At 37.6% G+C, this 17,451-nt stretch overlaps 1 protein-coding gene across 2 annotated transcripts; it reads right to left on the reverse strand.

Annotated features, from left to right (window-relative positions):
* Window positions 1-950: 950 nt before the first annotated feature.
* Window positions 951-4,181, reverse strand: ovca2 (OVCA2 serine hydrolase domain containing). Of its 2 annotated transcripts, none has more exons than XM_015018214.1 (2): window positions 3,812-4,181; window positions 951-2,277 (listed from the first exon to the last, which is right to left on the reverse strand). In XM_015018214.1, the coding sequence occupies exons 1-2, from the start codon at window positions 3,954-3,956 to the stop codon at window positions 1,757-1,759; spliced, it is 666 nt and encodes a 221-aa protein (XP_014873700.1). In that variant the 5' UTR covers window positions 3,957-4,181; the 3' UTR covers window positions 951-1,756. The 2 variants fall into 2 exon arrangements, with proteins under 2 accessions (XP_014873700.1, XP_014873699.1); XM_015018213.1 differs by having other exon boundaries at window positions 951-2,280; window positions 3,812-4,178.
* Between the last annotated feature and the right edge of the window lie 13,270 nt (window positions 4,182-17,451).

Raw genomic sequence — 17,451 nt, forward strand, 5'->3', positions numbered from 1 at the left:
CGAGTTTTTAACAATCATAGTCGTAAATCCTTCAAAAGCAATAAGCAAAATAACACCACTAATCTAAACTCAAAACTGTTGTCACGTCTCAGAGAACCTTTCATATTTGTTGACAACTTTAAACAGAGTGTGCCATACAACAAGCAAGCCTGTGGCTTCCTCGTTTTATGGAGATTTTTGAGAATGCCACCTGCTTCGAATAAGAACTCATTCTGAGAAGACATCTGGTGGGACATAATGAAGAAACCCGACGACAAACTGGAGCTCGTGTTAGAAATGTAGGAAACGTATGCTTCAGTCACATGTGTACGGGGCAGGGCAGAGAGTGATGCTGAGGAAGAATCTGAGAGGAGATGAAAGAAAAGGAGAGCGAGGTAGAGAGGAGGGAGAGACAGAGAGCACACATCTGGAAACAATTGAAAGAGAGGAGCCTGACGTCCACATGCTTCAGCTACAAAAGAACAACACGTACTTGAACCCTGCGTAGTTTCTGCCTCTGCACAAACCTGTCTCTCTCTCTCTGTGTGTGTGTAACCTCTTCCTTCATCAACTAAAGTCACAGCATCATCCCTGTAATTCTCAGGTTGTGTAGGGTCAAATGTAATAAACCAGGGTTTCGACTTTGGTTCTGATAAAGATCCGTCAGAACTTTTCAGCAATTTTGCTGCAAATGTTAGCAAAAAGAAAAACAATGAAACATTTCAGGGGGTGTCATGTGGTTTTTATAAACAAGAGAAGCTGTGACTAAAAGCTTAAAGGGAAAAAGTACGGAGTATCTCTGCTGCTGAAGTGGCTGAGTGGATGTTTGAAATGGATCATTTTAGGGATTATTGTTTTCTAGTCAATTCCACAACAATCCCTAAAATAATCCTTGAAATGTAAAAATAAATTAAAAAAAAAACTTTGAAAGCATCAATATGTATAAAAACTAAAATGCTTTAGAAAAAATGTTCAGACTTTTAATTTTTACCCGTTATTCACAAGACAGATCAAACAATTACATGTCCAGTTTTTTCAAATCCTGCCAGGTTTTCTCTGCTTTAAATTATGTTTCGTCGGATGGCGAGTCTCTGACCCGGTCAAGTCTTCAACATGTTGTAACAACTAGATTTATCTCCATCCAGCTTCTCACCAACTTTGACCAGCTTCCTGCTGAAGGAAAGCATTCCCACAGCATGACACTACTTCCACTGTGTTCATCATTTACTAGGGTTCAGGTTAATTACTGAAGCATCCTTATTTTGTTTAGTTTTTGTTATGTATTTTTATAATTATGTGTCATCATATTAATCTTTTTATCACAAACTACAGAAATACAGTTGAATACCTTAAAGTTCCCATATATTTAAACACCATTTCAATTTAATTTCAAACAATTTATGATTTAACACATTCTTCACATCTATTTTATTAGGAAATAAAACCCATTACTGTGTTATGTCCATTTAAAACTATTGTAAGTCATATGCTTTAGGTATGCATGTATTTATACAAACGACTGAACATCCTCACACAAAGCAGACCTTAATAATCTTAAATAATCTGTTTTATTGCTCTTTCCATTAGATTTTCCCTGAGCAAGTTTACACTGATGTTACACCTCTCAGTGTAACAGCTGATCTTATTCTTATCAGACAAAAGAGTGTAAAAAGGTCCAGAACCAGATCCAATCTGTGTCTGGACCGAGTTCTACCAGTGATTCAGCTTTTATTCTGATGCAGCTTCTGACAGAAAATCAATCAGTGCTTTTGTTGTCTTACTGGAACCTCTTCAGAAAATCCTGATACATTTGCCTGTGAGCAGCTGCAGCGGGAACAAAATGGCCTCCAGGATGTATGAGGAGCTGAGGGTCCTGGAAGCAGGGCAGAAGATCCCTGCTCATGCTGTCAGGGATGACCCTGTCCTCCAGTCCGAACACGTGCAGAGACGGGATTTGGAGCGGCGCGTCGTAGAACTTTTGATGCTCCTCACAAGCGCTGCGGAAACCGGCAACAAGGATGGCAAAGCGGAAGTTGAATTCCAGCTCCAGTTTTTGCTCCTGGAGCGAACACAGCATGGCAACAAAAGCTGCTCCCTGACTGAATCCCAGGACGCCATCAAACGGGCCCTGGGTCTTCACGGCTTCTCTCACCGCCGATATGCTGTCGTCGAGGCCCGAGCTTTTCTCACAGTGCTGCTGAGCGCTGAAGCTCCGAGCCTGAATGTCAGAAAACCACCAGCCCCTAGGCTCTTCATCGCCCCCTGCTGCTGGAACTGAACTATTCTCCTGGTTAGGAGCCTCTAAAAAAAAGAAAAGAAAAAGAAGAAATTCACATTACTGTAACAGTCCACAGAGAAGTAATAAATAATGAGACACTTTTCTTTGATTTATGGTAAAGAAGCGAGAAAACATCTTTAAAATTTGATTAATTTTAAAGCTTTGACTTCTGTGCAAAAACAAACATCTTTAGCAGTAGTGCTACTACTACTTTATTTGCAACTAAATCTTTTTATGTATTAAATTAATATGCTTTGCCACATTTAAGAAAAAAACCCACAATGTTATTTAAACTTATTTCACATCTTTACTTAACTTCCAAACTATTTGACAAATTGCATATTTTTGCCTCACACTGATTTATAGAAAGCCACCTAATAGTGTTGAGTGGAAGCAACATTTTACAAATGCACACGTCACTTTGGCTATTTTATGTGATAGATCAACACAAAATAATGCATTACATATTGAAAATGTGTGACATGGTTTTTTATTCAGCCCAATTCAAACTTTCTCTGCAGAAGATACAAGTCTTTTGGGGAATATCTACCAGTTTTCACCTCCGGAGAAGTAAATCTTTGCCCTTTCTTTTTGCTAAATACCTCAAGCTCAGTTGAAATGGACGGGAATCTTCTGTTAACAATCAACAGATTCTCAAGTGGATTTGACTGAACCACTTTTACACATGAAAAAGTGGGAGAAAGAGTTAAACTAACCTCTGTAGCAAAAGAAGTGAAGGGGCTGTTTGTTATTCTTTAGGATGAATTATCAATGACAAATTTAGATATTTCCAAATGGAAAATGTTAGGTACAAGACAAAGATTTCTTTTTTCTTTCACATCCAGTTTAACTTCATAGTTTTTAGGACCACAAACATCCAGGGACACATTAAACTTTGATAAACACAGGACGCTCTTGTTTTTATTGCTGTAAATAAAGTCAAAATACTTTCTACATCAATAATGTGAAAAATATTTGACTCACGTTAGGAAATCATGCATTTTTCTTTTATTAAGACAAGTGTCTGAGTGGTTTTTCCTACTTTATTAAAATATTGAATGTGAATAAGCAGTTTTGGCCTGAGGTGAGAAAGGTTTATACTCCAATGTGCTCAATCACTCTATTGTAGCTTTGGCTGCACGTTTAGAGTTTCTTTTCTACTGTCATCCATATTTTTAACAACTTCCACCAGTTTCCCTTTCCCTGATGATAAAAACAGATGCTGCCTCCATCATGGTTTACTGGGGGTATGGTGAGTTCACGGTAATGTTGCAGCGTCAGTTTTCTGCAGTGCGCAGGATTCCTCTCTACCATAAGAACCTGCATGTGGGACAAAAAGTTCTGTTCATTTACTTAGACCACCTTCTTCTACGTGATCAATTTCATTCAGCTTCCATATCACATACTGTGTGTTGGTCTGTCACATAAAATCGCAAGAAATTAGAGTGAAGCTTGTGGTTGTAACGTAACAAAAAGAGAAATATTTGGAATCCGGTGGTTCGGTCGGCATGTTGAGTTTCTTGTTCTGTAATGTTTCCTTTAAAAATGACCCACCTTCTGTCTGCACGGTGAGCGGTGCGGTGATGTAAACCAGCTCCAGCTGCTTCTTCAGCAGCTTCCGCAGAGCTCCGGTTTTCTCCCGGAACGAGCTCCCGTTCTGACGGTAACCGTGAATGCACAGTACCCGGAGAGGAGCCATGGACAGCCGCTTCCACAGCCTTGTATCCGTGGAGGGATATTAATCCAACACTTAACAATTGCAAATTACAGGCGAAATGCACAGAATAATAAACAGCAGCGATGACGCAGCACTTAAATTCCTGAATTCAATAAAACTTATGAACTACGGGAAACTGAAACTTACAGGACATCAACCGGAAACAGTAAGTGCTTCCGTTTGGAATTTTCAGAGTAAAATATCTTACTTTTTTTCCCAGCCAATATCCTTGAAAACACATATTGCCAACATTTTTTGACCGAATAATTTGGTAATAATTTGCATCTTATATAAAAGTCGTCTTAAACTCAACCAACCTTTAAGCCAGCTGACATAACGCTGGCTCCACCCACATGCAGAGGTAGAGCAAATCTCCGACAAACAAACAGTGTTGGTGGAACTGAAGTGTTACTACAGACATTTTCCCCTCAAAAATCAACACTGAAGCAAAGAGGACAGACAACAAACTTCTCCAATGAGTCTGTAAGGTTATTTGCAGAGAAATCAAAGGGAAAGCCTAAGTCTTTTGCAGCCAGAGGAAGAATGAGGGGCACAAAGTCTCATGGATGTGAGTGTGAAAGCTGTCAGACGCATTTTGCACTTACAAAGTGGGTGAGTAATGACTTAAAAATAAACAGTAGCATAAAAAGGTGCTTAAATGTAAATGTTTTCATGCTGCCATACAGCTGAAATGGGAATTTACACACATAAAATCAAGCACCTATCCTTCACCTATTGAATACCATAACATTTTTTGTTTTGGCAAAAAATGGGATAGTTTACTACCAGTTACCATCATGTGGTAGTTGTTGTTGATCACAGTTTCATTCAAGAGGTCGGCTGCAGGGCCTGATCCATTTATTGTGTTATTCCAGTCTTTGTTTGGGCTTTGGAAATGTAATAAATTGTATTCTGTCCTCCAAACACTCTGGGTGACAGCTGTCAAGATTGCTTGTTCCCTACTGACAACGTTGAACTATGATTTCTATGAGTGCACCAACTGCCGTTTTCTAGCCTATCGCTGATTACTGATCTTTAAAAAGCCTGACTTGCTGATTCCGATTTCGACAGATGGCGATTTGTTTGTCTGAAATTTTGCTAAATATAGCAAGAAAGTCACTGAGAAAGGCACACACACAAAAAAAAATCTTAATTTGCAATATTTTATGTCCACAGGAGGACTACTGATTCCTGTGTCATAGAGCTCCTGTAATAAAAGAGGAATTTATTTCTAAAGGTGCCAGTTATTGTGAAGGGTGCCATAGGTGTAAGTCTAGATTTAAATAACAGAAAACATATTGTGTGTTATGTGTGATTGTCATTGTTAAATTAGTTGTGACCTTGAGTCTCTACCTCCTAATTTATAATATGTGTTTTTCAACTACTGTTGACTCTCATGATCCATGACGATGAGAGATTGTCCTATTTGATGTTGATGGCATTTCCGTATTTGGATTGGCCCTTTACACCTCCTCTGACAATTAGGTTTGTTAAATGTGCTTTGTTGCAGGGGAAGCACAGGTGTTGCCTTGCTGTGACGCACATGATAATTAGGAAGAATGAAAAACACCCTCACTGTCTCACACACACACACACACACACACACACACACACACACACACACACACACACACACACACACACACACACACACACAAACCCAGAGGGATAAGGCTGCTGTTGTTCTTCTGCAGTCCTGGTGCAGACGAGCCAAGTGCCGTTACCACAGGGGGGAAACTGGTGAAGGGGAGAGGAGATCCTCCCTGATTAAACAAACAGATTCCCTATTTGAGTATACTTTCATTCCTTTATGTAACAGCTGCAGTTCCAACCTCAAATTTAAACTTGTGTTTCCTAAAAATGTGGTAGAAACCTAAGTAGCACTTAAATACTGTGTTTTGAATGTACACAATATTCTATCTGATATTACCTAGACAAGATATTTAATAGATATGTGGGTGGGACAATAGAAATGTTTAATGCAGTCAAGAAAAAATAAACTATAACCTTTATAAGAGGCACTAATTTGAGAATTGGCATAGATGCAACTCGGCTACGGAGACGCACAGCTCAGATGGAGGAATGTGTTGGCAGGACTGCAAGTAGTTGTGCACTCTTCAAATCTGGCCTTTATTCTAGAGAAGCAAGAAGAAAGCTATTGTTGAGTGAAAGCCACAGGAAGTCAGATTCCACAAATCGTGGAGGAGACACATGAAACCAAACCAAAAAACAAACTAATGCTGCTAATCACAGGTATGGGTATAAATGCCATAAAGTCATTATCCATCTGAGCTCACAAATAACTCAAGACGCTAATATACCCCTAAGAAAAAGAAACAATGGGTGAGAAAAACTGATCATCAATAAAATTATGGCTGTTGAGAGATCAGATCAATGACCCTGCTTATCTAGTTGCAATATAATTATCTGCAGAAAGACCGTTTTCTAGGATCCACACTCATTTGATTATTGTCACCAAGCCAAATAATTCTATTTGACCAATCACACATGTTAATCAGACACAGAACCTCTGGCTAAAATATTTTTCACCTAGATCAAACTTATAAGGTTAAAAAAATGACATAAAAGGGACCTCAATAATTCTCCTTCACAACTGTCCACAAGGGGGCAGTGTTGTATCTTTGATAAAATATTGTTTCAAGCCAGAAAGCCGCGTGTCACGCTAAAACACAAACCCTTAGCAAGTGTATTTGTGGAAAAATGATCCAAAGTTGAGTCAAATAAATTATAAAAGAAATTCACTTCAAAGTAAAGAAAATCAGTGAATATCAGAACTGGTCCAAGCTACCAATTCAGGAAAATAGCGCTGCTGGAACAAAAATAACAGAGCAAGCCATGTTCAGGGAGGTCAAATTAACCTCCAGGTCGAGTCCTCCAGCTGATGAACTGTCCCAGAGTCATCTGCAGCAAGATTATTAGAGACACTACCATCCTGCAGTGATTCCTCAAGTCTGAGGGCACTTAAAAAAGGACAAGGAAAGTATGACGAATCTCCTGTCACTCACTGGGACTGGCAATGTAGGGCATGGAAAATAAAGATGGATAATAGAACAGGGGAATGGGGGGATCTCTGCGTCTATTCAATGTGTTTATAGTCAATTGTAACCTTCCATTCAGGGAGACACCACTGTTCTTATCCAGACAGGCGTATAGGGCAAAAACACAGTGATAAGACTGTTTTGTTGCTGTAATGTTGACAGCTGACAGATGCTATCATGGGGTTGGACACAGGTGACGGATGAGGCTGCAGAAGTTGCAGACCTGTCAATTCTCATAGCTGGAAATGTCAGCTCCTCCATTTTTGACACCATTATCATTCTTCAGCTGAGTATCGTCTCAGGCACCTTCTTGATTCTGCAGAGTCACTTGTTCACCGAACAAAAAGACATTTCCTCCATCATTTGGAATATTGAATAGCTGTTATCTGTGAGGAAATCCTGGCTGCAGAAATCGTATTGTCTCAATTTTTATTAAAATAACAAGAATACCCTGTTTGGATTATGACTGACATGCACTAAATGGAAACACAGATTGTGGTGTTTCTACTTTAGGCTAATTAGAATATTTCAGTAAAATCTGTCAGCTGCAGACTAATCTGCACAAACATGCAATAAAATGTCTTGAGTGAGTTTCAGCTCAGATAATGTTCCTGCCATGCAGTGTTTGAATCTACCCACCCTCTCACCTTTTCCTCTTACCTGCCTGGAAATCTGAGAGCTAGTTTAAGCAGAGAATTCAGACTGACTCATACAGACGTGACTCTTCATGAACCCAGCCGTTGGTGTTTGTCGACACTTTACAAACAAGATAGATCGGTATGAAAACCTTCCCATCAGTCATGTGCACATAAAAAAAAACAGTTAAAATTTTCTTTTTGCTTGCTTTATTCATAGAAATGCTCTGGTAGAATGATAGGTCACAAAAACACAAAACAAAACAAAAAACGAAATCAGTTCATTTATTTGTGACTGGATGTATCATTCAGTATTTTTGAAGTGCCTTTTAAGAGGTAACTGTTAAAACGTGACAGCATGTCTGTATGAAAAGATCTTTTTTAGCTATTCTAAAATACATGGGTTTAAAAACACACACAAGGATTTAAAACAAAAACGTACAGCTTCATTAAATTGCTTTTCTTTAAATCACAAGTACAATTACTTTCAGAAAGAATGTTTAAAATCCTATTTCTAAAATATTAGAACATCATAATCCTTGTTTGTTACTATGTACTGTGTGCTAAATACAGTCGGAGAAAAACGGCCACGCTAAAAACATTCTCTGGCACTTAATAGAAAAACTTTAAACAAAGCATGGTTTTATTTAATAATTGGCCTTTTTGTGATTTGTTTTGGAACTGAGGGTAGAACAGCGGTGCAGTTTGCTGCCCTACAGCAAAAAGATCTAACAATGGATGAATGGATAATTGATACTTTGCAAAACTTTTCTGTAGCTTGATATTAGTAACCAGCCAAAGACTAATAATTCGAATATTCCCAAACATTTTGAAAAAGATTTCTCACTACAGTATTTTTATTCCTGCAGTTCAATGACTGTTCTTACCTTTAACTAGAGCTTTATGCTTCACTCTTTAAGATGTGGAAGAGGAAAATCTCTACTAGCTAGGGAAATAATTTTCTTTTAAGAATACCACCCTCTGCTTGTGGTTGGGTTTTAAAAAACGTACTTATGCGTCATGATTCAGCTGTGTAATCCATTCACTGCAGCTGCTGAGCTGGAAGATCTTACATAAGTAACAGGCAGTCTCTTTGTGCTTTCGGTCATATGTTTCTTGAAAATATCAATCAAAAGAACCACATTGGCAGAATAAATTTAGTGGTAATAGTAGAAAAGATGAAAGCGTCTTCTTCACCTCATCATCCATGCCATATGCTTCACAGGTATTTATTGTGGCAGGTGCCTTTGTGCTGTTCCAGCACCGCTATCAGCGCTAACACCACCGAATCCTTTTTAATAGTACTGAGAACCTCAGTTTGAGCTTACAAGTTTGCAGCAGCATTGTGTGCAAAGTGGCCATAAAGTCAGAATAGTGGAAATGGTGCACTGAGGTATAATCAGTACAATTTCTGCAAAGCTTGAGCCCGCTGACTGGTCGAGAAGCAGAGCAACAAGGAAATGCTTCTGTGGAACTGAAAAAGTTCTGGTATCAGTTTTCTCATAATCAAATAGCTTGTGATAGGAAACCTTAGAATAAACCACAAAACAGTTTTAAGGCTATTTTCCGCAAAGCTGAGATATTTAATATAATAAGGGGTGAATGCACCACTTATTTGCCTGATTGTTATTCTTAAAAAATGTTTATAACCATGTAGCATTTCCTTTCACTTCAGACTGACATGTTCCTTTGTGTGGTTTTTGCCTAAACATTCAATGTCATGCATGTTGTGGATAAAATATGACAGAGTTCAGTGGGTCTGAATGCTATAGCATATGTGACAAAAAAGAGACAATAAATGAAGAATGAAAATTAAAATACTTCTAACAAGTAGAGGCTGCAACATTTATTTTTTGAAAAAAGTAAAAAAAAAAAACAGGGATATGTCACCACTGAGGAGGTTTCAGAAAATCATTCATCGTGCTCCATAAATATCAGATTGGTTCCTCGTCTGCAGGCTTCAAGTGGTCAGAACAGATAGTTTTGGCTTGTAAGTGTAAAAGAAGAGATCACCGGGCAGACATCTGTCTCCTGCAGGCATCCGGAGCCTTGTGAGGGTTTTACACAGGTTAGTGATCAGCCAGCTGGGACCCGCTACCAAGGTGACACATTCGGTTTAATACGTGGGGTTTCTGGAGCTGCTTCAAGGCAACACTGCTCCTAAATGAGCGTTTCCAGTGTCTTGTACCAGCTTATTAACATATTCCTTCCCATTTCTGCTGGTTTTAAATAGCTGTCACGTTCTGACTGTGCTAGTTACTTAGACACACTAAAGCTCTTCTGTTGCTGTGAGAGCAAAAACACGGGAACTCTTGTGTCATGATGCACATGCCAATTAGAGAGTTAAAAAAGCCACCCAGGGGACAAGACTGCTGTTGACGTTCTCCTGAACTGATGAAGAGCCATGTGTGTCTCCCTGAGGAGGAAGGGAGAGACAAAATAAGAAGAGGAGAGATAAAAAGCCAAAGCTGGGGAGTTCCTATGCTCAGGTGTGATGTGGCCTTTTGGTGTCACGCTGATTTATGAGGAACAGAAATATTATAATATTGCTGCTGCAAATCACAGAAAAGGGGAACAACGGGGAAGCTGAGAAGAAGGTTAAAAGTGTGTGTGAGGACAGTGTTTGTGTGCATCTAAGACATGCGGGTCAGACAGGGGGGAGAAACACACAAAAGGCAACACCGATGGGTAACTCTAACACAACTGTAGGTGGACACAAGCCTTAGAGAAAATGCATTATGTTCCTGATCTACAACAGTTACCAACTCTGTAAGTAGTTTATCTTTTGTGCTTGTCTATGCTTATTGTGCTCCCACATACATAAACACCAGGATGTTTTAATGCATGTAATGTGTTTCCTATAATGTAAAGGTAGGGATCTCGCTAATGGATTTTTGCGGCAATGACTCAACACAGACTTCTCTTGCATTAGCGCTAAAGTCACTTTATATTCCAGACATAAAGCAGAGGAAACGCTGCTTTGATACATAAATAAATAAATAAAGAAATCGGAGATAGTGAAGCAGTTAATCACATTTCTAAAATGCCATTTTAATTACAATTTTTGAGCAACATTTTTTTGTATAAAAGCAACAAATTTCAAACACAAACATTCACATTATTAAAATAAAAACAGGAGAAAAATAAATATATCTTAATCTCTGGTATTTTATTTAACTGCAAACTCATAAAATAAATTTTACAAGCATTAGCACATACAGTGTGTTTATACATTTCTTGTTAGATGGTCGAGTTTATAGAAAAGCTCCGATTTGAGTTTTCCTCAGCAGTCGTTTTTCCATCAGGGTTAAAAGGCAAAACACACTGAATGTCTGTCATATTATTTTCCTATAAAGCTCTCCACACTAGCAGGACCTGGTGAGCACAAAACATGATGCAATCTTTTCAAAATCTGAAGTGCCAAAAGTATTGGCACTTCTGATGCCACAACTGAAGTCCTCCAATCGCTAATGTATCAACTTACATGGAAAAGATGTGCTCAGATTGCTTTAAAAGCACCAACTGATGCCTGGAAATTAAAATGTAAGTCTGTTTACTATTATATATCTGGATTGTGTTTCAGTAGTGTAGGAAGACTGGCGACCTGTCCAGGGTGACCCCGCCTCTCGTCCAGAACGTTAGCTGGAGATAGACACCAGCATTTCCCGACCCCATTAAGGTACAAGGGTGTAAGAAAATGGATGGATGGTAGTGTAGGAAGATGTGTCTCTTTGGTTAAATTTTGTGCTAGCATTTACTTTCCAATGCATTTAACACTGTAGCATATATAATTTGATCACCAGTTCAGCCAGAGTGCAATTAATGCTTTTCCACACATGATGAAAAATTATGCAGTATTTAGCAGACTGTTAGTTCCTGCAATTTTGACTGCAGTTGTGCGCTACAGCATTTACACCAGTGCTACTCAAATATGGCAGCACTAACCCAATAATGAGGAATGGATGGGGATTCACTCACCTCAGGATGCTGGATGCTTGATCTTACAAGTGACACTGATGGCACAACCTAGTTTTTGATTAATTTTACTAATAGTTTGACCTCTGGGGGAAATTCAAAAAGCATTGATGTTTTATTCTCAGATTATACTTAGATGTGGGAAAAAATACAAATCTATGATGTCACAACAACATTAATATAACCTGTCCTGAATTCCCCAACCTTAATCCCAACATACATGTAGTATTTAAAGAGAGAGCACATCATGTTTAAATTTAGGATTAGTTACACGGAGATGAGATTTCTAGTTGTTATTAATGCTTTATAAATCCTTCACATCTTTCTTGCATGTTCAACCCACATGCCTTACAACAATGATGTTCACAACAAACTCTCTCTTACAAACCTGTGTCTGTTTCAGAGAATTAAACATTAAATTAAATATTTATTTCAAAAAAGATAATGAGAAGGAGACAGAAATCCTCGCTGATACAAAAAAATGGGATTACCAAGAACCACATTCTTCAGTTATTCCTCCCTTTGACATTTTCTGTGTTGATTTTTTTATTTTTTTTATTTCAGATACCTTTTAGCAAAGGCTTTAGACATTAATATTTAACTCTTGATGAAATCTTGAGCTGTAGAGAAGCAGTTGATGCCATAAAAGCCATTTTCAGCTTTATGACAGAAGGGCAGTGTCTCCAGTTTTTAATGGGTCAAACCAACCTGCAGGACTTTAACATACCTCCCCGTTGCATCATCCATCACGGCTAATTCCTTTTAAATAAAACATCTACAACAATGCCTCCTGTCATTAGTGATGGATAACAGGTGATGAGAAGGGAGGAAATTCAGAGTGTGCATCTCGTAATGACGGCACACAGATTCAGAGTGGAGAGATGTTTAGAGCGAAGCAGGAGCAGAGCGAGATGAAATAAAAGGGGGAAGAGAGGAGATTAGCAACAGCTATTAGCGGCTTCTAAAGTTATCACACTCATTAGCTGCTATCAGATTGGGCTGGTTATAAAACAAAAAGAGCAGAGAGATGCACACAGCTTCCAACCTACTTTACTTTTCATTTCAGTCTACATTGAGATGTTGCATGTTAGTGCTACAGAAAATATTAATTACTAAACAAAATGTCTTTGTAAAACAACAAACTTACAGTGTGATTTTATTGATTATTTTTATGCTTATGCTGGTTGCAGGATGCTTTGCAGGTCCTCCATCTTTTTCTGATTTTGCAGCATTTCTTAGGATGCAAAGGTTTCACTTATTTTTGTCAATGTGCACAGCGAAGATCGTTGAGACTAAAACCTTAACAAAGGAACAGAATTAGCAGCTTTTGTAGTTCTGCCTATGAGCAAGAAATGCTAAATGCTTTGTTGAAAATGAAAGAAAGTGTACGGACTTTTCGTATTCGCTAAGTAGTGAGTTATGTCATAGACTGGAGGCAAATTTTCCCTCAGCGTTTGAGACGTTTCCCATTCAGGTTGATCCTCAGCAGCGATATACATTTCTCTCGAACGTCAGCCGAGAGTGTCCATATACTTTCTTTTTGTTGGTCTCGAAGCCAAGATTCATCTATGCTTTGTGCTGCATTTCCCGACCAACACAGCATGGATCAGACTTGTGGGAACAATTTACTGTAAAATCAGAAAATAAAGTCCTGTCCATTAGTGCAAACTTGCAGCATAAAAAGTAATACTAATATGTTTTTGATAATAATATACTTAGGAGTAAAAGAAAAATGAAGCTGAGAAGGGTAAGCGATAGAAAACAAAATGTGAAATGGAAAATTTGATTTGAAAGTAGCTTGGTGTGTCGCTGAAGTAATGAACATGGAGGTTTCCACTAGTGGTCTAATTGCAAGCACAAAAACCCCATTTGTAAAGAAATATATATTTTGTTATTGAAATATATATTTTGAGTGAAAAACATTTAATCCACATCGGCTTGTAATTGTTTGGTGTGAAATTGGTTTTTATCTTGAACACCGGAAGAGGAACTTTAAATGTTTTAAGTATGTAGATGGGTAAGTGTACAGGACGTACTATTTTGATTTTGTTGCCATGGTGTTCTTGATAATAGTAAAAACCCTTTTCTGAACCATCTTTTCACCAATATCCTTGGTTGCTACCCAAAAGGAATGTTAAAGTAACATATCAGTGTGACGGATGCTTTCAGTTATACAGAAAAATTATTTTTGGAGGAAAAGGTCAAAAGCAGGACAGTCACCTTAACAATGATGATATTAGATTTTTTTTATGTCGCTTTCTGAAAGGTGGTTGGTTCAGCTGTTAATCATGCAGCGCTGCTCGTGTATTTTCCCTTCTGAAAAATATTCAGTTCCATTCATCACTGTTTTCTTTGTTGAATTCTTGTTCTGAGAGATGATGAGTCTGAGTTCAGAGCTGGGATATGTGGAGTGACTGTGCATGATATGACTGCATAGATGTCTTTTCATGAATAATTTTCAATTTGTCCAACAGCGCGGAAAACACATGGGGACAAGGAAAATAGGTGGAATGGGAAGAAGAAATTGGAACATATTACTGCGAGCTTGTATGAATTAGGTTCCACTTTTTATTCTTTATGCTGTAACAAAGGCCATCCTTAATTACTTTATGAAATAGGTGTCCATGCTGATGAGCTGCTGGAAAAAATGTAACTCTCCTGATTGGGTCACATTTAAATGATTTTTTAAATCTAACCTAAACTGTGTAAACCAATATAAGGTATTTAACTGACTTTTTTAAAAAAAATCAGTGGCATTTGATTGTATTGCAGTTTGTTGTTGAACAGTTTTGGTTCTCGTGTTGCTCGTATTCAGTGGGAGGATGGGCTGCTTGTGGTCTTAAAAAAACTCAACGCCCACATGTCTTAGCAGAGGCTTACACTCTCCTTCCTGTGACGGTTCCTCCAGCCATTTCTCAGCGTTACTTTTTATTTAATTATATCTTTTTCACACCAACACATGACGTATTGGATTAAAACAACGCACATGTTTGGTAGAATTTATGTTGATCTGAGTTGGCATTTATTTTTGGGACCTCTCTGTTTTTTCTACATGTCTGAGATATTTTTTTTATGGACTTTATAGTTTTTTAAACATTAAACAAAATATTTTTAGATGTTGATTCCTGACATGAACATTTTTGTTCGCTACTGTTCTAGATTAATACATTATTTAGATTAATTGCATCTAATTAATCTCATGTAATGAAAACACATTTAAGATCACAAAAGGAACATTGTTAATAAAAAGTACCTTTGAAAAATGTTATTTTTGAAGGTAGTTTTAATTTGACAATGATCAAACTCAAATTCTAATTCATTTACCATGTCTGTATATCTGCAGTGTTTCATAAGTAATCTAACCTACACAGTTGTTTCCACAGTTTGAAGTCTTATTTAATTTATTCATTTCTTTTATGTTTAATTGTTTATTGTCTTAATTGCAATAGTAACTTGTTAAACCTGTTTATTTGAATTAATCGGTGGTGGTTCAATGTCTTCCTGTTGTTAATCTTTGCAAAGCACTTCACCAGTGAGCACAACCAAACTGACTGCTGCTACGAAGCTTTATTTCCTAAATTCTGCATGATTTTTTACACCAGATGTAAAACGATGTCAAACTTTCAAGACGTTCTGCTTTTGTCCTGCCAGGATTGTGGGAAAGCTCGGCGTTTTCAAGACATGTTTTTTCTTGGTCTGCAGTTTTTCTCGGTACATGTATTACAATGAGTTGCTTTTCCAGCAGAAAATTATGTTTTCAAAAACAAAAGAACTCTTATAAACAATCACTGGAGAGGAGCCGATGTTCTGGTGACGTTCTATGCCTTTTTGTAGCAAATTATCTAGTTTCGAGTCTCTTTTGAGTCAATGTCTTATGCTTTAGAATCAGAAATGTATTCTCTTTTTCACTGTAATAAGATGCTGTCACATAAACTTGTGTTATGTTGGCACAGAAAAGCTGGCAGATGCAGTGAGTCATCATTACTAAAAGGAACTTTTGAAGACGTGATAGTTTAAATGACTTTTAGGGAGTTTATGCGCCACCAAACAAAGTGGACATTTTTATATTTTAACACATTTAGATTTTATTTGTCATTTTCATACACTGAAAAAAAAACAGTGCATATCAAGGTAAACTTTTACACACCCTCTACTACATCTAAAAATGCTTCATTAAGCATCACAGCTATAAAAAAAATCTCACTTTCAATCAGAATCGTAGCAGTTACTTATCTGTAGAAACATTAAAATAGTAAACATTGGATACCATCTAAAATAGAAATAAAACCCCATCAGAATGATAATTTCTCTTGCTGTCAGAAATTGGAAGACCCAATAACAATGCACTCAGATTCAATTGAAGCCGTTTTTTCCTGTATTATCATAAAAATAGTAAAAAAGAAAGTCTGGGGCCATTTTTTTGTCACAGCCACGAGTCAAAAGCCCACATTTGTCACAAACAATTCTCAGTAGAGCCTCTTCTTCTCCTCTGACTGAACTAAAATTGCCTAATTTTGTTCTTAAAAGAGAGACAATGCAGCTGTCAGAGACAGAAATAAGAGCGAGGATGACAGCGGTGCAGAGGAACAGAAAGGACTCTCTCCTAACTCAGGAAGGGGCTGGGTAGTTTCACCGCTGGAGGTTATTCTGCTCCAGATTCCATTAGGAATACTTCTGGTATTTATCTGTACTTACAATCTACTCCTGGCAGAAAACATAGTGTTGATTACATTAAATGCAGTACGGATCTGGGGCCGGTGCCTTTGGGTCAATACAACTGACAAAAGAGAAGACGAAAGACGGTTTGGTTCAGCTCAGTCAGCACTCCTATCTTTTTCTCCTCACACTTAATTACTCCGTGACAAGAGGTCCGAACGCTTCTTTCACCAATGAGTTTCTGATCTCTCTTACTTCAGCTCTACTTAACCTTCTCGTTCCACTTACTCTTATTACCTCATGGTAATCTATACTTTCTCTCATCTTTACAAGGTCACCTGCTAGTTGCTACACAGGTAAGGTACTGAACTAACATCTGTTCCCCAGAACAAAAACAAAGATGGGCTTATTGTCACCCTAAAGTTGGAGTATGTAACTTTTATAAAAAAGATGTTTTTTAAATATTTGTTAAAACTGTCACTATATCCTGACAGTATAATATGAGACATGATATAAGATAGTCTCCAGCCATCAGCCCAGAAACTGGCATATTTTTCTCAATATTTGTCACATAAGAAAAAAAAAGTGATTTTAAAAATTGATCTACTATCAAGATTTATTTTCTTTCTGATGCACATCATTTAATAATAGACATTTGTTCACACCGAGTCCCAGTACATTACAGTCATAAAATTAATGCCCTGTATTTTCTTGAAAACTAGGTAGTGCAATAAAACATTACATTTCAGTCATGATACATGCTACAACGTTCAAAACTCATGCAAGTTGTGCATAAATCATTGCTTCAACACTTTAAAGATTAGCTCTTGTTTTTTGACGTTAGCTTCTGTGAAGTTAGCATCAATAATATTTCCTTTACCTCCAGTATCAGCAGACAGAATACGAGGATAAGTATATTTGGATTTGGTACATTGTAGTTTCTGTTGTAATGAATTACAATCTAATTTTAAACATATCGAGTTTAACCCCCCCCCCAAAAAAAGTGATCTATGTTGTGATGAGGGAAAAACCAACAACGTGGAATGGTAAAATCTTCATTTAGTGCAATTCTTCAGTTATATTTGAACAGTGGTGTTCAAACATACAACAGTTTGGATATTAGATGTAGTTAAACACTCCTTTTATGATTAC

Source organism: Poecilia latipinna, unplaced genomic scaffold (assembly GCF_001443285.1).
Source record: "Poecilia latipinna isolate Pla-1442-1.1 unplaced genomic scaffold, P_latipinna-1.0 Scaffold2249, whole genome shotgun sequence".
NCBI classification, from domain to species: Eukaryota; Metazoa; Chordata; class Actinopteri; order Cyprinodontiformes; family Poeciliidae; genus Poecilia; species Poecilia latipinna.